The 20328-nt window shown below is 32.5% G+C and overlaps 1 protein-coding gene and 1 non-coding gene across 3 annotated transcripts in view; both read right to left on the reverse strand.

The window, feature by feature from the left end:
- TLL1 (tolloid like 1) overlaps nucleotides 1–20328 on the reverse strand; it is a 273553-nt gene that overhangs the window by 87886 nt on the left and 165339 nt on the right. For both annotated transcript variants that reach the window (XM_035292709.3, XM_035292710.3), the window contains 2 exons: nucleotides 17051–17166; nucleotides 895–997 (listed from right to left, as the gene is read on the reverse strand). In XM_035292709.3, the coding sequence (XP_035148600.1) occupies nucleotides 895–997; nucleotides 17051–17166 (219 nt within the window). The remainder of the gene's footprint in view (nucleotides 1–894; nucleotides 998–17050; nucleotides 17167–20328) is intronic.
- On the reverse strand, nucleotides 14597–14686 carry LOC118152612 (small nucleolar RNA SNORD88). Its single transcript, XR_004741352.1, has one exon. It is a non-coding gene; the product is annotated as a small nucleolar RNA SNORD88 (small nucleolar RNA).

The following is a 20328-nucleotide window of genomic DNA, read 5'->3' on the forward strand; positions in this document are numbered from 1 at the left end:
GTTCAATTCTTTATTTTTAAACATTTCTACATATCTCTTGGAATTACTACGGCTGCTGTCAGTTTTAATACAATTGTGCCCATTCAGTAGGTTTTAGACGTTAAAAATGCTATACAGTTCATCAACGCAACCGGGAAAAACCACTTCTAAAAATAAAGAAAAAGTCACACTCTCAAAAAGAATCAGTGTAAAGTAGATGTTTGCATGCTTCAAACAGCTCTCACCTTTAAGTAAAACAGAGGGCAACAGTAAACTGCCTATGCAAGTTAATAGCGTGGTCTGTGGTTAAACGTTGGCAACAGACTTTCATGAGCACCAAATCTAAGCTACAATTTAAGACACAAACTCCTAGTGTCTCTTCTCAGCCACAAAAAGCTCTCTGAGAAGCAAAATTGTGATGTCTACATTAAGAGATGATATGCTGATATGCTTGGCATAGGAAGCCAGCTACCAAACATGTACCTAATAGCTTACCCTACTGGCTTAGCAACAAAACAAAAACAAAACACATAAACACACTATATATATATATATATACCCACAGTTTTTTTTAATCAAAACTTATTCTTAAGGCAAAAATACAGAAATATTGTGAAAAATACTCATGATAGGCACAATACATGAGAAAACTAGTCTAAATCATTATGTTTAAATCCAGGTATTAAGTTACCTTGTAACTTAAGCTAGCTCAAATTAATTAATCAGTCCATGCATTTATCCATTTGTCTGTCTTTGAGTATTTAGGGAATGGTAGAAAAAAGTATAATTAAAATAAAAATAATGTTAGTCACATATATTTTTTAACTCTAAGATGACTCTTGAAAGAATTGGTTGATTTTCTTTGGACAGGACAGATTAGACACATAGCCACATAAAAGGTAAAAGATCCCTTACCAAGGAGAGGTGATTTCCTCCAGTACCCATCTCTTACTTCAATGTAGTCATACCAGCACAAACTACTCTTGTATAGATCCATCGTTGTAAAATTTAAAACAATCTGAAAAATGGAGATAAATAAGCAACAGAGTAAAAATGATTGTATCTACAGACAGTGATTTGATTCCTAGAGGTAAGGAGCCCTGGTCTACAGTAAAAATGAATGTATTGCTAATTCTTTTCCTATATTATAATTATCCTAATTTTTTTTCTGAACAAGCAAAATTGGTAGTACTTTTCTAAAATATGGATTCATTATTGATTGATGAAAAAACACCATGTTTTCTCATTCTCTTTAACTGTTTAACAATGTCAGAAGAAGTACAATATGAGTAGTTGAACAAATTAGATATTTTAGCAATTAACCCAAAGTTTCTGTAAAGTTCATCATGACAATCTTGACAATTGTAAAGCAAATAGAAATTTTTATTCAAGTAGTTTTTTTGACTTTTCCTAATATAAACATGGCTTGAACCGTGAAGAATTCTAATTTTTCCATGAAAATCTTTTTAAAAATAATTTATTTCAAAGACAACCTGTCAAACATCTATAATTATGTTAAAAATAACCACTGTGTGTCATATTTCCAGAACATATAATATCATTGTGTATGTTGCAATGTTTTAAACACAGTCCTAGAATTAGAATTTATCCATCTAATGATAATCAAAGGCAGATGTCACTATGTTTCTCTAGATCCAAAAATACATATCCAAAGACCTTTCAAATTAGAGCATCTTGTACATGACCCTAATTCTGTGCTTTGTTTGAAATGATGCTGTTGTGTAAAAATAACTTAAGAACAATTCTTGGAAAGAATTGTTACTGCTTTATAAAAGGACTTTACTTTTCAAACAGTTAACTCTTTTTTTTTTTTAGTTGATTACACCAAAGTAAAGGCAAACTTACATGAGAAACGTGCTTATCTGAGGCAATGAAATTCATTTGGATGTTTTTCACATTCAAAGACTCATTAACTCTATTGTGCTTAAAACATCTGAGATGCTTAAGGCTCATAGTGAGCCAGTGCTCTACTCTAGAAACCGTGATGGACTTTGGCCAAAAGCAACAACTTATGAATATTTGAAATGCTCCTAGTACAAAACTATAGTTTGTAGCAATATTCAAAAGTCCCTTTTGTGAAAATACAAAAGGCTGAATATGAGAGAAGTCTCAAAAGATAACAAAGGAAGGAAGAAATAAAAGAAAGAAGAAAGGGAGAGAGGAAGGAAAGAAGTAAAATAAAAACATAACCAGTCAATACTGAAGCCATATTCCAGAAAAGTACTACCAATTCTGTGCTGGAAAAATATATGCTTCTCCCCTTTTTTGAACACAATATTTAATAGAAAGGTAAGCACTAATTATAGCAAATCAATACTGAATGAACTTACTTCTACCCCAAATGACACAGATTAACTATAAATATTTCTCATTACATCTCATATCTAGTTACCACAGTCATCACTGATGAAACTGTACACCAAAGTTGGTTTCAAATGTCCATATAGACTAACATGTACTTTCCTAGTAACAAAGGAAGAAATCTGCCACGGATAAGAAAATTAGGAGTACAATTTTTTTAAATGTAGTGCACTAAGTTGTGGAATAAGTTGGGTTTTCTTTGTTTTTGTTTGCTTTGTTTTGTTTTGTTTTTGGAGACGGAGTTTTGCTCTTTTCACCCAGGCTGGAGTGCAGTGGCACAGTATCAGTTTACAGCAACCTCTGCCTCCCAGGTTCAGGCAATTCTTGTCCCTCAGCCTCCAGAATAGCTGGGATTACAGGTGCCTGCCACCATGTTCAGTTAATTTTTGTATTTTTAGTAGCAGAGGGGGTTTTGAAATTTTGGTCATGCTGGTCCTGAACTCCTGACCTCAGGTTATCCGCCCACCTTGGTCTCCGAAAGTGCTGGGATTACAGGAGTGAGCCACTGCACCCAGCCATAAATTGGTTTTAATAGAATTGTTTACTTGTTTTTATCTTCCTTCTTTGCAGTTTATCTTTTTTTCTGTTTTTCTTTTTCTTTGCCTTATTGTAATGTTCCATTGCTTAATGTTTACAAAAATTTTTTAAATATCCAAAGACAAAGCATTGATGATGTTTTCCCAATAATCCTCAACACTTGATTATCAAAATGCTTTAGTGTCGAATTTATGTTTATGAACTTCACAAAATACTTTCTCCTTCATCTCTAAATACCAACGAGTTAGATTATACTCAGGATATAACTGGGAAATAGTATCTATTTTTTCCTTTAACTTTTTGTTTACTTTATGTCTTCTACAAATAGAGAATACTACCACTGCCTGATATTACATTTAATTTTGCATTTATATTTTCCCTATATGAACCACCAAGGTATCAACTCTATTTGATTATGTAAGAACTCATTTATTATAGCAGAGAGAGCAAAATTTGAATATAGACACAGAAATCCCCCAAGGCTCATTTTCTGGCTTCCCTCTTAGATTGAAAGTTTATAATTTTTATAATGATGTGCTAATAGTTTTACTGTCTTCTTGATGAGAAAAAAAAAAGCTAAATTAGAACTATGTGTATTATCAATTTCATTCAAAATTAAAAAGTATGTTTGGACTGCAAAACAGTAGTTAATATTTGATGTCTTGAAATACACACACACACAAATTGGACACACACACTCACACACAATTGGATGGGGATAACTCTAAGCAGAAAATTTTTCTATCTTGCTTTTAATCTTCTAGTTTAAACACCAAGCACTCTGGAGGAATGTAACTGGTCTGACGTTAACATAAAACACAGAGTCCTTTAAAAGCAGAAAATGTAATAAAGACAAGTTTTCTAAAAATCAGATCTTAAGGCTCTGACCATAGTAGTAAAATTTTGGCCTTTGACTAAGATTGCTAGCAGAATTCATACTTGAATAACAAATCAAACACACTTGGAAAGTATCTGGTTGTTTTACATTATGTTATTTTAGGTAAACATATTACGTCTTACCCCAAAGAATGATCAAATAAAAAAAAATAACACAACTGTATAAATATTTTATTTTTGATGTAAGTGTAAGTAACAACTCAAAATTAATTATAGCTCCCTTGGAGTATGAGATTGAGGGAACAATTTTAAGATTTCTTATGATCTGTTATGATTCTAAGTTGCAAAGCTGAATAGATGCAATTGCTGCCAATTGTGCTTATTAAAGACTTTGTTTTACAATGCTGCAGAGGGAAGAATTATGAAGAAAGGCAGATTAACAGTTCAAGGGACTGGATGTCTACAAGTCTCAAGAGAAAGATATAATCAATGAACTTTTTTTCAGCACAAATAAGACATTATTGACTACCTAAACAAATTCCATGAGCACCACTAAAAAAGGCCAATTAGCAAAATATTTGCACCACACGTTATAAGGCTGAGGATAGAGAATGTGCAAACCTTGTCAATTAGACTGATATTTTTACATGGCTCTTTAGAGAGGGATATTGGAATCAAAACAGCAAAATAAAAATAGATTGCCATGCTACAGCCAGAAGAAGCTTGGAGAAATCTAATAAATTTTCTAGAGTGATGATAGGGTTCCCCCCCGCCACGACCCACTCAGAAATAAGGCTGAGAAAGAGTAAATCAAGGATCAATAAACTATAGACCTTGGGTCAAATTCTGCTTGCAGCTTGTTTCCATAAAATTTCTATCAGAACCATTCCTTTACCACACATTGTTTATGTCTGTTTCAATGCTACAGTGTTAGAAATCAGGATTTGTGACAAATCCTGTATAGCCTGCAAAAACAAATATATTTACTGTATGTTTTTTCCAGAAATTTATGCCAGTCTGTGGAATAACTGATCATTAAGGTTTCGTTCAGCTCTGAAATTGTATCATGTTATGGGAAAAAATACATTTTTTTCTACATCTGGAAGTATTTCTCGATTGGGAGTCAGAAGACCAGGGTTCAAGTTCTAAGTTTTCAGTGTTCTGGTTTACTTAAACATTTGGAGGTTGAGTGAATCTTACTACTGTAAACTAGAGGTTACCATATCAGGCTTATCTCACCAGAATTAACTCACAAGACTAACTGAATGATGTGGAGAAAAACACTCAGGTAATCCCAAAGCACTGTTAAGACTGTAATGTATTATTATTTTCATGGTATATATTCAGACATTCCTCACAATATAAATCCTGAAAAAAATACGTAAAGTATTACTCCATTTCCTTATTCCATCTATGTTCTCAAACATACAAACAGTTTGATTTTAAAGTTTCATGAGAAAGTCAACATGTAAAAGTAATGAATGAGAAAAATCTAAAGAAGAATAGGCAGTAGAATTTGGAAGCTTGGTTCAAATACTCGACTTACAAAAGAATAGTTGTGTGCCTCAGGTAGACCCTAACTTTTCTCAGAGATTCATTATGATAGGTGGAAACCAGGAGTTGAATTATCCTATTAATATTATTTTTCTGCTCAAACCTTTTTGATAACATCTGGCTTTGAAATTTTTATGAATCATCACACACTATTTATCAGAATATATTTTATACCTCTCACTATGGTTTGAATGTATATGTCCCTCCAAAACTCATATGTTGGAACTTAAATTCCAAAATGATGGCATTAAGAAGTGGCCACTGGAAGCTGATTAAGCCAGGAGGGCTCTGCCCTTACAAATGGGATTACTGCCCTTATAAAAGGGCTTGAGAAGACAAGTTCGTTCTTTTATTTCTTTGTCCCTTCCACCACTTCAACCAAGTGGGAATGCAAGAAGAAGCAGAGAATGAGAACTAACCAGATACCTGAATTTACAGACACCTTGATCTTAGGATTCTCAACCTCTACCTCTGTGAGGAATAAATTTCTATTGTCCATAAGTTACTTAGTCTGAGGTGCTTTGTTATAGCAGCATTAATGGACTGACACTTCTTTTTCCTAAATTCCTACTATACCCCTACATCTATTTAATTGCCAACTTGTATAGATAATATTCTATAATATCCTAAAGATACTCCTCCCTCTTTTTTTTTTCACTGTTAATGCTGGCTGTGCTTCTTTTTCTGAATATAATACAATAGTTTCATAAGATGTGTTTTAGCTTATAATTTTACTCCTCCATTTCTTCCTACACTTTGTGGCCATGGTAATCTCAATACAGTTTGCTTCCCATCAAGGTTTTGTAATCAATGACTCTAGTCATAACCCAACTTTGCTGTCTCATTGTTCATTATCTCAAGCACATAAGCTTCATTCCACTCATCCCTAACTTCTTGCTTTTGTGCTCTGGCAAATTATCCCAATCTCAGCGTCTATTCCCATTCCTTTACTTAAAGTGAAAAACTCTACCTAGATTCTACTTTCCCATTCCCTGTCCCTTGAAATTCTTCATATCACTCAAAATCTTTATTAAATGCTACCATCTCTTCAGTCATGCCTGGATCTCCCAACAAGATCTGAGCTTTCCTAAAGTCCATCAAAAATTGTATTATTTCAGTTATTTTTTAGAGTTTAGACATTATATTACTAGGTTATGTTTATAATAGCAAGAATTGATTTCACACATCAAAAGATACATCTATTTTAATAGAATAAAAATGTATTTATGTAGTAATTGCTAAATTTAAGCAATGTCTTTGCCAATATGAACATATTATTGTGAATTGACTCTGTAAATCATAGGTGAGTGGTTAAAAAGAAATATTTGCAAAAAATAGTAGTTTCTAAATGGGTTATATAGAAAAAGAGAAAATGTTAAGTCTATTCAAGACATAAGCAATCTGCCCTTGTTCAAAGGCTAGTCGATTCTAAGGGATGCAAGAATCAATAATATGCACTTCTATCAGCTCAACACAGCTACCCTCCTAGCTGCACATTCTGTATTGCTGCCAGCATGAACTATGCAACATCAAGAATAGCCTTAAATTCAACAGAAATACATCTGTACCTTTGGAGGCTCAATCCAAGAAAGACATACATGTGAACTGAAATTCTCACTTTTAATTGTGGTATAATTATGTGTGCACAATATAAAATTTACCATTTTAATCGTATTTATGTGTTCTGTTCTATGCATTAAGTACATTCACATTATTGTCCAACAATGACTGTATTTTTTAAAGAGAATATTTTTCTCCTGCCCGAAATAACATATGCTTAAAGCAGATAATTTTTTAAAGGAAAAAAAAGAAATAAAAACTATTTGCATACTCAGCAGGTAGAAATAAGCATCAATTTGATATATATTCTTCCATAAATTTGTTTCTAATGTACATAATTTAAAATTTGGACATTCTCATACCACTGACTTTTGATCTGCCTTAAAATTTTTATGATATATTGTAAAACATTTTCTCAAATCAGAATTTTCTTTAAGTTTTCAAAATTTATTTTGTTTCCAATTTTTATTATTTTAATAAACATCTACCTTTGTGCACACTCAGATAGTTGTTCTGGGATAAATACCTGGGCAAAAGTGCAGATACAGTTTGTAAAGTGTAATGCAAATTATCCAATGTTCTTCAAAAAGATTATTTTAATTTCTACTTTGAGGAGTTGTTATCTTTATGATCACTTGATATTAACATTCAGTTCCATCTTTACTAATATGACAGGTGAAACATGACAATTTTTTTGTTAGTTTAAATAACATTTATCTGATAAAGAATAAGATTAAACAACTTTATATATTAACTGAATATCTACTTGCATTGATATCCTACTTCAATAAATTTTCTACTTTCTCAGCCATTTTCTGCTGTGGGGTGAATCTTTAGTTATTGGTTTATAACAGCTCTCTACATACGCATAACCCAATGGTACCTCATCCTTATGTGTTATTATAGTCTCCAATTTCATTTTTATTTATGCATTTTGTATTTTTATAAAACTAATTTTATGTGGATAATCTGAACAAGTTATTTTAAATTTTCTTATTTTCAACTCATGTATTCAACCTATCATTTTCAGAAAGAAAAACACTGTTTTCCTTAGAAAATATGCAATATGAAGTAAAAGTTGTTTAATTTTCACATATCCTTTAAAATGATTTAAATATTATTTACTGAAAAAATCAATTTTCCCAATTTATTTGAAAAATGATCCTTATAAGTGTATGACAGAAGTTTCCTATGCCCTCAGGCATAATTCTGGTCTTTTTAGTTTGTCCATTGATACAGAAGACTTTTTGACATTGAATTACTGATGCTTCATAATATTTTTCTACTATCTTATAGTGCAATCCAATACCCTGCATTACTATTATTTGTGAATTTGTCATGGTTATACCAACTATTTTATTTTTAAGATAAACTCTAGAAAAATTTGGTCTAGCACAAAACAAAAATCTATTGGAAGTTTATTTGGAATTACTATACATTAATTTGAGAACTGATTATTTATAACCCTATACTTTTACATTTTGGTTCATGATGTGTTGTTTATTTTGGTCCCACAGTAAAGTTTCTGGTTTTCTAAAATATGCTATATTTTAATATATTTGTTTTTATTTGAATACCTCTAGTCTTGCTTAATTTTTGGTTATTTTGAATTTTAGAGAAATAAAATTCCCTATAACTAAAGAAAAATTTAGTAATTAGTTCTGCCAAATGTCAGATCCCTCTCATGTAATGTTAGATAGGTTACTCAATTCTTTCTCAACTTCAATTTCTTTGATAATTCTAGTACTGACCTCTGTAGGGTGCTGAGGAGATTAGAGAAGCTTGGCACAGAACCTAATATAGTGTAGGCACTCAGGAAATACTAGTTTTTTTCTATTCATTGTATTTTTTAAAAATATCCTTTTACTCCTAATTATTCAATTGTTTATCACTAAACATATACATTGAATTCTAATTCACTCAGTATTTGTGAAAATTTTGAGACAGTGTTTTAAAAAATTTTGACCTATTATTTATCAAATTAACATATTTTATAACATTGAAATGCTCTCATATTATTCAAATCAAAAGAACTTCAGGCAAGTCATGGTGGCTCACGCCTGTAATCCCAGCACATTGGGAGGCTGAGGCAGGTGAATCACTTGAGCTCAGAAGTTCAAGACCAGTCTGAACAACATGGTGAAACGCTGTCCCTAACAAAAATATAAAAATTAGCCAGGTGAGGTGATGAGCACCTGTAATCCCTGCTACTCAGGAGGCTAAAGCACAAGAATTGTTTGAACTGGGCAGAGAAATTTGCAGTGAGCCAAGATTGTGCCATTGCAATCCAGCCTGGGCCACAGAGCAAGACTCTATCTCAAAAAATAAAAGAGTTGCAATTGCCATGATTTATAAAATTTATAAATGATACAGATTAATTTAACTTATTTATATAACAGCCATGTGTTTATATTCATATAATAAGCTGTATATAGTTCTATTTTTATTGCATGGTATGAGACGTGCCTTTCAGAATTTTACTTGTTTAAAAAGTAAATGAATAGACTTCACAGTGTTTGTAATACTTTTAAGATACATTTTATTACATGAGAGGTATCCAAGAATTTGGGAAAACTGCCTTGAGAAATCATCTTGAGCAGCTTCATTTTATGAATATTTCTTTGTTCATTCATTTTCTATGGGTATTAACATCAAATTTTTAGTGCTCATTAAATCACTTTTCATAACTTAATGTCCAAAACTGTACATTAAAAATATTTGAAATGAAGGTATTTTTGCAAGCTTTGATTTATAACAAAGGTGAATGTGCAGCCAACTATATCCAGTGAAACTGTACTTTTATAAATTTACATAAAAAATCCATTTTCAAACAGAAAACAAATTGTAAATTTAAAAAATAATCTATAATGTAACCTGTAGGCAGGACCAACATAAGCCATAATAAAAGTCAGAAAAATTAGCAGAAATGCTGCATTAAAATATTTAGCTAAATATTTAACAAATGGTGTTGGGGAAATTGGATATCCACATGTACAAGAATGGAATTTGACCCTTATCTTACATCATTAAAAAATTAACACAGCATTAAATAAAGACCTAAACATAAGAACTTAAAACTATACAACTCATAGAAAAAAACATAGGGGAAAAACTTCATGCCATTATATATGGCTATTATTTCTTGGATATGACACCAAAAGCACAGACAATAAAACTAAAAGTAGACAAGCAGTATGACATCAAACTATCATTTTTCTTTATCAGAAGACACAATCAACAGTGTGAAAATACACACTGTTGATTCCTGTGAAAGAGGAGAAAATATGTACAAATCGCTTCTCTAATAAGTGCTTAATAACCAGAATATATAAAAACTTCTACAGTTGAACAACATAATCAAATAATCTGACCTAAACATTGTCAAAAGACTTGAATAAAGATTTCTACAAAGACAATATACAAACAGCCATTAAGCACACAAAAAGATGCCCAAGTATTTACTAGGAGATGTTCACTAGTCATCAGAAAAATTCAAATCAAAACCATAATGAGATATCACCTGACACGTAGCAGGATGGCTACTATCAAAACAACAGAAAATAACAAGTCTTGGTGAGGATGGAAATAAATTAGACCCCTGATGCACTCTTAGGATTTTGAAATAATGCAACCACTATAGAAAAGAGCATAAATGTTCTCCAAAAACTTAAACATAGAATTACCTTATGATTCAGGAAACTCATTTCTGGATAGATAACCAAAATAATTGAAAACAGGGTCTGTGAGTGATATTTGCAATCTCAGGTTCCTATCAGCACTATAAAAAATGGTCAAGAGATAGAAGCAACCCAAATGTCTACCAATGAATGAAAACATAAAGAAAATGTGGTGTATTCATACAATGGAATATCATTCAGGCTTTAAAAGTAAATCCTGTCACATGGATGAACCTTGAGGGCATTATGCTAAGTGAGATAATACAGTGACGAAAGGACAAATACTCTATGATTCCAATTCTATGAGGTATCTCAAATTCACAGAAACAGAATGTAAAATGATGATTGCCAGGCGCAAAGGGATGGAGGGAAAAGGGATTTGTTGGGTTTAATAAGTATAGAGTTACAGTTTTGCAAGATGAAAAAGTTCTGGAGATCTGTTTCACAACAATGGGAATATACTTAACATACTGAACAGTACAGCTAAAAATAGTTAAGGTGGTAAATTTTATGCTATGTAGTTTTTACCATAATAATATTGTAGTTTATTTTGGGACAATAAATAATGAAAATCCTTGGTAGCACTTGCACATGTAAAAATAATGTTAAGTGCAAAAGACAATGGTGTTTCATTTGTGTGATTTTAAAAAAGGCATTAATAAACATGCAAAATATTATCTTATATAAAGGGAATAATCTAAAATGTTTTAAGTAAGATCCTGTTTTGAATTTGGAAGAGGTTAAAGATACCAATTAAATATAACTTTGTTGAGAAGAAAAGCTGGTAGAAAGAGGGTACCAAATGATAGAATATACGTTTAAAACTTTTGAACCAGAAGAGAGAAAAATATGAAATGAGAAAAAAGCTGTTTTGATTACAGTAGTATTGTAATATAGTTTGAAGTCAGGTAGCATGATGCTTTCAGCTTTCTTTTTTGTTTTATACTTTTTTTTTTCTTCTCAAGATTTTCTTGGCTATGCAGGCTCTTTTTTGATTCCATATGAAGTTTAGCATGGTACTGGTACCAAAACAGATTTATAGACCAATGGAACAGAACAGAGGCCTTAGAAAGAATGCCACACAACTACAATCATCTGATCTTTGACAAACCTGACAAATACAAGCAATGGGGAAAGGATCCCCTATTTAATAAATGGTGTTGGGAAAACTGGCTAGCCATATGCAGAAAGCTGAAACTGGATCCCTTTCTTAAATCTTACACAAAAATTAAATCCAGATGGAATAAAGATTTAAACATAAGACCTTACACCATAACAACTCTAGAAGAAAATCTAGGCAATACCATTCAGGACATAGGCATGGGCAAGAACTTCATGACTAAAACATCAAAAGTAATGGCAACAAAATCCAAAATAGACAAATGGGATCTAATTAAACTTAAGAGCTTCTGCACAGCAAAAGAAACTAACACTAGAGTGAACCGGCAACCAATAGAATGGGAAAAATTTTTTGTAATTTACCCATCTGACAAAAGGCTAATATCCAGAATCTATGAACTTAAACAAATTCACAAGAAGGAAACACACAACCCCATCAAAAAGTGGGCAAAGGATATGAACAGACACTTTTCAAAAGAAGATGTTTATGCAGCCAACCACAAACATATGAAAAAAAGCTCATCATCACAGGTCATTAGAAAAATGCAAATTAAAATCACAATGAGATACCACTTCACACCAGTTAGAATGGTGATCATTAAAAAAATCAGGAGACAACAGATGCCGGAGAGGATGTGGAGAAATACTAATGCTTTTACACTGTTAGTGGGAATGTAAATTACTTCAACCGTTGTAGAAGACAGTGTAGTGATTCCTCAAGAATCTAAAACTAGAAATACCATTGTACCCAGCAATCCCATTATTGGATATATACCCAGAGGATTATAAATCATTCTACTATAAAGGCACATGCACACACATGTTTACTGCAGCACTGTTCACAATAGCAGAGACTTGGAACCAACCCAAATATCCATCAATGATAAACTGAATAAAGAAAATGTGGCACATATACACCATGGAATACTATGCGCCATAAAAAAGATGAGTTCATGTCCTTTTTCAGGGACATGGATGAAACTGGAAACTATCATTCTCAGCAAACTGACACAAAAACAGAAAACCAAACACCACATGTTCTTACTCCTAAGTGGGTGTTGAACAATGAGAACACATGGACACAGGGAGAGGAACATCACAAACTGGGGTATGTTGGGGGTTGGAGTTTAGGGGAGGAATAGCAGGGGGTGAGGGGATTGGGGAGGAATACCATTAGGAGAAATACCTAATGTAGATGACGGGCCGATGGATGCAGCAAATCACCATCAAAGAATGTGTTTACCTATGTAACAAACCTGCATGATCTTCATATGTTCCCCCAAATTTAAAGTATAATAAATAAATTTTTAAAAAAGAAATAAGATAAAAGCAAAATGTAATTCAATACATAAGAAGGCAAAGGGGGAGAACAAAAAAGGCTTGGATTACAATGTAAATAAGAAATAAAAACACATCAATAGTCACCATATATAAAACTACAATAAGCACACTAACTAAAGACAAAACTTGTCATCATTGATTAAACAAAAAATAAACTGCCGAGGTGGGTGGATCACGAGGTTAAGAGATCGAGACCATACTGGTCAACATGGTGAAACCCTGTCTCTACTAAAAATACAAAAAATTAGCTGGGCATGGTGGCGCGTGCCTGTAATCCCAGCTACTCAGGAGGCTGAGGCAGGAGAATTGCCTGATCCCAGGAGGCGGAGGTTGCGGTGAGCCGAGATCACACCATTGCACTCCAGCCTGGGTAACAAGAGCGAAACTCCGTCTCAAAAATAAATAAATAAATAAATAAATAAATAAATAAATAAATAAATAAATAAATAAATAAACTGGACTGTAGACTGTCTAAAACACACCAATAGTAGTGATAAACAGAACTACAATAAGCACTATAATTAAAAACAAAACCTACCATTCATGAACTAAATAAAAATAAACTGAATTGGATACCTGAAACAAAAGGTTGGAAATTATTGAATGTCTAGAGCAGGACAAAAATACCCCTGGTAAAGATATCAATCAAAAGATAAGTGTAGCTTTATTAATAATAGACAAAATAGAGTTTTACCTGAACCATTTCTAGAAATAAAGAAATTCATTATACAGTGATAACAGTTTAATACATCAGAGAGAGAAAATATTATAAACATGTATATAAAATGATATAGCATAAATTAAAACAAAAATTAACAAGGCTGTAAAGGCAATTAACAAATCTACCATAGTGACAAGTATTTGTAAATACCTGATAAATCAAACAGACACAACAATAATATAGAGACTATATGAATATCACAATTAAGATGAATGTACCCAACCACTGTACAAAACGTATTTTTAAAGCAAAGATTAGTCTTATGAATAGTGGTCACTTCCAAGATCATATCAAGCTGAAGCTATTGCGAAGACTGACACACAATGATAGTCCTTTACCTAAATGGGACTCAAGGAGAGATAAATACAAAAGGATGATTGAAAAAGCAACGTTTGCAAAGAAGAAAAGCACATTACAGAAAAAAAATATGTGGGTTAAGGAGAAATAACAAACAACAGAAAAAATTATAATTGAAACATAACAAATACTCTATTTTAAGCTGTTGAAATTCAGGTAAGGTAGTTCTGAAGGGAAAATTACAGCCTTCAATGTTTACATTGGAAAAGAAAACATGCTTGAAATTAGTGAGTTAAATTTCCAGCTCAAGAAGTAAGAAAAAAAATCCAGCAGAATGAAACCAAATATTAGGAGAAAGAGAATAAGAAAATAACAAAGACACAAGGATTAAAATGAGTTACTATTGTTCATTGGCCTCTTATAACAATTCAATTTATTCACTAATCATCATAAATAATATTAAGAAAAACAATAGAGAAAATGATAGTTTTCTTCTCCCTATTTGCAACATTTTTGGAAATATAGTTTTATAGATAATCATACATAAAAGAAAAGTAAATTAACTCTGAATGCTAACGGTGAGAATTTTTTTTTTCCCCTGAGACCCCCAGGTGTCAAAGGTCCTGGGTGCACTGTGTCCTCAGGGGTGATCAGAGCCCAGTGCTGGGCATCATGGGAGTGTGGCGAGAGTTTTGAAGTTGGACAGGAGAAATGTTTTTTCCAGATATTAACTTGCTGTTGTGAAACAATTTAATTGGGTTAATCTTGCTCCCAAACTTTTCATATTTATGAGGTTTTCTGACTCTTATTAAAAGAACTTAAATAGAAATTGATCAATACCTATAACCATATTACAACAAACTTACAATTCTTAAATTAAAAATAATTATACCAAGAATTATGCATACATTCATGTATCCCAAGTCAGTTGTAATTTTTGCATCTAGAAATTATTTATGTTACATGAATGTTTGATTCAGTTTGCACTGTGAATATTACAAAAACCTAGGCAACTCCATGCCATGGTTATCTCCTAACAACATTCAGTTATTGTAAGAACATCAAACTTGTTTTAAAAAATTGCAATTGCGTTACCACCACAGCTAATGAGAGTACTTGAGTTCTTCCAGCTAAATCAGAATCAAAGGCAAACTACAAACTACCCATAGGTAGTTTTTCAAGTCATTTCCCCCTTTCCGTTCTCCTCCATCTAATAGTCTTAGTGTCTATTATTCCCATGTTTGTGTCTATGGGTGCTCAATATTTAGCTCCCACTTATAAATGAGAACTTGTGGTATTTAAATTTCTGTTCCTGCATTGATTCATTCAGGATTATGGCCTTCAGCTCCATCCATGTTGCTACAAGGACATGAGTTCATTCTTTTTTATGGCTATGTAGTATTCCATAGTGTATACGTACTGCATTTTCTTTATCCAGTCCACCGCTGATGGGCATCTAGGTTGATTCCATGTCTTTGCTATTGTAAATACTTTTTAACTTCTTCTCGAGTAAGAACTTAGTAGCAATATTTTGTAGAAATTGCCCATTTTATTCAATGTTTTTAAGTTATTGATATAATGTTCACAAGATTCTTTTATTCTCATTTTGTTGTCTGAAGACTCTATGGTTATAATAATCTTTAAAAAATTTTTTTCCCAAATGTTAGATAATTGTGCCTTCTCTATTGTTCTTCATCTTTCTTGATCAAACATGTTTTCATCTATTTCCCTGGGATTTGTTTTTGTCTGTTTTTTTTTTGTTTTGTTTTGTTTTTTTGAGACAGAGTTTTACTTGAATTGCCCAGACTGGAGTGCAGTGATGCAATCTTGGCTTGCTGCAACCTCCACCTACTGGGTTCAAGTGATTCTCCTGCCTCAGACTTCCAAGTAGCTGGGATCGCAGGCACTTGCCAACATGCCCAGCTAATTTTTGTATTTTTAGTAGAGACAGGGCTTCGCCATATTGACCAGGTTGGCCTCAAACTCCTGATCTCAAGTGATCCACTTGGCCTCCCAAAGTGTTGGACTCCCAAAGTGTGAGCCACCACGCCCAGCCTTGTTTTGTTTGCTTGTTGTTTGTTTGTTTGTTTGTTTGTTTGTTTTCAGAGTCTTGCTCTGTTACCCAGACTGGAGTGCAGTGGCGGGATCTCACCTCACTGAAACCTCCCCATCCTGGGTTCAGGTTCAAGTGATTCTCATGCATCAGCACCCTGGAAGAGCTGGGATTACAGTTTTGTGTCACCATGACAAGCTAATTTTTGTATTTTTTAGTAGAGATGGGATTTTGCCATGTTGGTCAAATTATTCTCAAACTCATGACTTCCAGTAATCCTCCCACCTTGACCTCCCAAAGTGCTGGGATTACAGGCATGAGCCACCTCACCTGACCCATTTCCTTGTTTTTTTTTTTTAAGTTAATTCTAACTATCAACTTTGTTCATACTTCCTATCATATGTTATTTTCATGTCATTAATTTTATCTTTTACCATTTCCTTTTTGAATATCTTTCTTTTACTTTATTGTTCTTTTTCTAACCTCTTCATATGGTTGTCCTCATTAGTTTGGGGTCTTTCATATTTCCTAATGTAAGTATTTAAGTCTGTGAATTTTCTTTCAGCTAAGTACTACTCTAGTTGCATTTTATAGGACTGGTATTCAATATTTTTCTTATATTATGGTTGAAAATAGTTCATAATTTTCATTATAATTTTTTCCTGCTTGAACTGGACATTTAGACGTAATTTTAAAATCTTAAAATATATGGGGATTTTTAAAGTGTCTTTCTGATATTGATTTTTACCACAATTCCTATCTGAGAATATAATTTGTATTATTTCATCCCTTCTACTAAATTAAAATTTTTAAAATTATATCTTTCAAAAAAATTCCTGGAGTTTAAGCAATTTCCATTAAGAATTTTCTGAACTTTTTAGTCTATTTAAAAGATCAAACAAAAATAAAGCCTAAAGCAAATTTATATTTGAGGTGAGGTGAACCTTTGTACTTATATGAGAGTAAAATAGTAGGCTTGATGGTATGAACTACCTTCTCCCCTGGGGTCACAGAAACTCTCCAGATGCAGTGTGTGTAAGAAGGATAGCCATTGGGAAATCCTGGAGAAGAAAGGTTGCCATTGGATTCTTGTAGGGTTTCTCCACATGCTGAAATAAAAAAAGATAATAAGATCATTTGTTAATTTATATAAAGGACATGAATATCACAAATAAAGCCTTGAAGGGTTTTGATATTAAATAAGACTAAATATTTGTGTTTTATAGAAGTAGTTTCTTTTCTAAGTAAATTTCTTTTTATGTCCCTCTTACCAAAATTCCAGTATATTTAATGACATCACTATGATGAATCACTGAACAAAATTTTAAGATAAATAATCTGGCATTCATAAAATTCTTCCTCAGTGAAACCATTCTCATTTATTTCCAAGGAGCCAGTAGCCACTCTAAAGTACACCCATATTCAGATTCAGGCCAGTGATACTTTCATGATATGGTCTGGGACCATGTGAAACATTTCACTAACATATTTGATTTAAATTGAGGCTAAGTTTAAGTGAATATCATATCAAGTTTTAAAAATATTAAGTAATAACTAATGAGTAGTTAACAAAGGTTCTAAGAAAATGTCCAACACAATAAACTTTTTTCAAAAGAAGTATATATATATATATGAACATCATGGAAGATTTAAATTTTCCAAAAAGATACATATATTTATTTACTTTCCTCTGATGATGTTAAGTAATAATTGCTGAAAAAGCAACTTGTGTATTTTTCTCTTACTAGGTTTGTTTAATTACCTGGAACCAATTATCAGTCATTTGAAATAGCAAATTACTAGCTGCACAGCATCAGGGCTGTGTTCTTCCAGGTTCTCAGCACCATTCTACAATAGGCTTCCCTGTTGCTCTTGCAAGACATGCTATGTGCCACATGAACCCAGGCTGCTTGAAGCATCCTCGGTTTAAGAATAATTCCTCTACTACAGCCAGTTCTCTTTATAACCTACACTTAACAATTTGAAAGAACAGTTTCTTCCCTCTGAAGAACACTGCAATCAAAACGGAGCTATTATCTCATTCCAGGGCCTTAGCTACCAGCAGGTGAACTCTCATCTCATTGAATTCTCAATAAATTATAAATGGATCTGTATAGCTTGTGTTAAATAAAGAAAGATAGTGAATTCAAAAACAAAGCATAGAGCTCTAAAAATAGACATAATATAAATATTTATTCAGAAAAATAGGTATTATGATTGTACAACACAATAACTTTAAAGTAGGACTAAGTAATATTTAGTCTGATGAGTAGCAGACAAAAACAACTTTAGGACAAAATAAAAAAGCTCAAGGTCAAGAATACATAAATCAGCACTGTTCTGTAAATCATCTAGGGCACTTCATAAATGTAAGGTTAAAATAAGTCTTAGGAAAATGAAAATGTATTAGGATTTTATTAATGCTAACAATGTGCTTCTAAATAGGATCAGTAAAATGCTAAATAATGATTTGGGAACGGTGTTTCTATTAAAAAAATCTATAATTAGCAGCAGTTTAACACTAAATTCTATAACAACTTAAAATCCCAGCAAGTCACAGAGAATGCCAGTACTGAATCTCCCAAAGTGCAACTAAATAGATTAAATATATTTAATCCATAAAAGTATGCATACAATACTTTTCTGATTAAGAAATACATACTTGCTAAACAAAATACAGCATACACTAAAAATAAATGTCTATAATATAGTGCCTGATTATAATGAAAGAAGTACAAACATATATACTCAAGTTGTGGGAATTACTTGTGAATTTTCTTCAATAAAAGTGATTGTCCCAGGCTAGCTGACCCCTGCTACATAAGATATTTCAGAATTTGCTGATTTATTCTCAGATACAAAAGTCAAACTTTATTCTTTAAAAATTAGCAAACAAAAAAGTTGGCACTACTAAGTCAAAAGCTTAGACTGTCCATTGACAGCAAGGTGAGTTGATAAGATGACATAAGTTTTTTAAAACTTAATTTAATTTAATTTTAGAGACAGTCTCAATTTATCACCTAGGCTGGAGTGCAGTGGTGCAATCTCCGCTTACTGCAGCCTCCACCTCCTAGGTTCAAGCAATTCTCTTGCATCGGTCTCACAAATCGCTGAGATTACAGGTGTGAGCCATCACTCCCAGCTAATTTTTGTATTTTTAGTAGAGATGGGGGTTTCACCATGTTGGACAGGCTTGGTCTCACCGCTTGTGGAGCTATGTGATCTGGCAATAGACGAGGGTGTGTTACAGTAGTAGAGTGCCAGAGTTCTAAGGGATCATATTCTTTCTTAATACAACAGTGCATAAAGAGACTTTCCTCTCCTGTCTCTAAAACCAAGAGCAAGAAATGGTAATGAAAACAATTGCAAACTAAAATAAACTTATCCTTATACTATCTGCTTCAAAATCTAACCTATTTCTATATTGAGCTTTTTCATAATGAGTATGCACTGTCTGTGCAATAACTATTTGTGGTTTCATATACCAAACTAATTTATATTTTTGGCATATATAAATAAATATAAGAATAGATTACAAGATGTTTATCAACTATATACTTCATAAAATGAGATATTATTTTAAGGAAAATTAAAATGTATATGTTTTAATGCCATCACTCTTCTGATACATTAAAAAATGTATATATTATTTAATAAAGTTCAGTAGTATTTATAGCCAGCCTGTTAGAAACTTGCCCCTTTGGACTGAAGGTCCCACTTATCACAGACCATAAAAGCCACAACCCTGAATAACTATATTCTTTAGCAGGTCAGTATTCTTTTCAAGATTAGCCTCTACAAAACAGTGTTATAAAAATGCATATCTAATAAAGCAGAGCAAAAACTGATGAGAAAAAAAAGCTGGCATTAAAAGTAGCCAAATATATTTATTGGCTTTATTTGCCAGCATTTCTTTTATTTTTTAATTTCAACTTTTATTTTAGATACAAAGAGTACATGTATAAGACAGTTACATGGGTATACTGCACCCAGGTAATGAGCATAGAACCTAACAGGTAATTTTTCAACCCTATGGCCTCTCACTCTATCCCCTATAGTAGTCCACAGTGTCTCCTGTTTCCATGTTTATGTTCATGTGTGCTCAATATTTAGCTCCCACTTATAAGTGAGAACATGCAGTAATTGCTGTTCTGTGCCTGTGTTTAGTATTATGGCCCCCAGCTCCATCCATGTGGCTACAAAGGACATGACTTCCTTCTGTTTATGACTGCCTAGTATTCCAGGTCTATAGGTACCACATTTTAAAAATC

Source organism: Callithrix jacchus, chromosome 3 (assembly GCF_049354715.1).
Source record: "Callithrix jacchus isolate 240 chromosome 3, calJac240_pri, whole genome shotgun sequence".
NCBI lineage: Eukaryota > Metazoa > Chordata > Mammalia > Primates > Cebidae > Callithrix > Callithrix jacchus.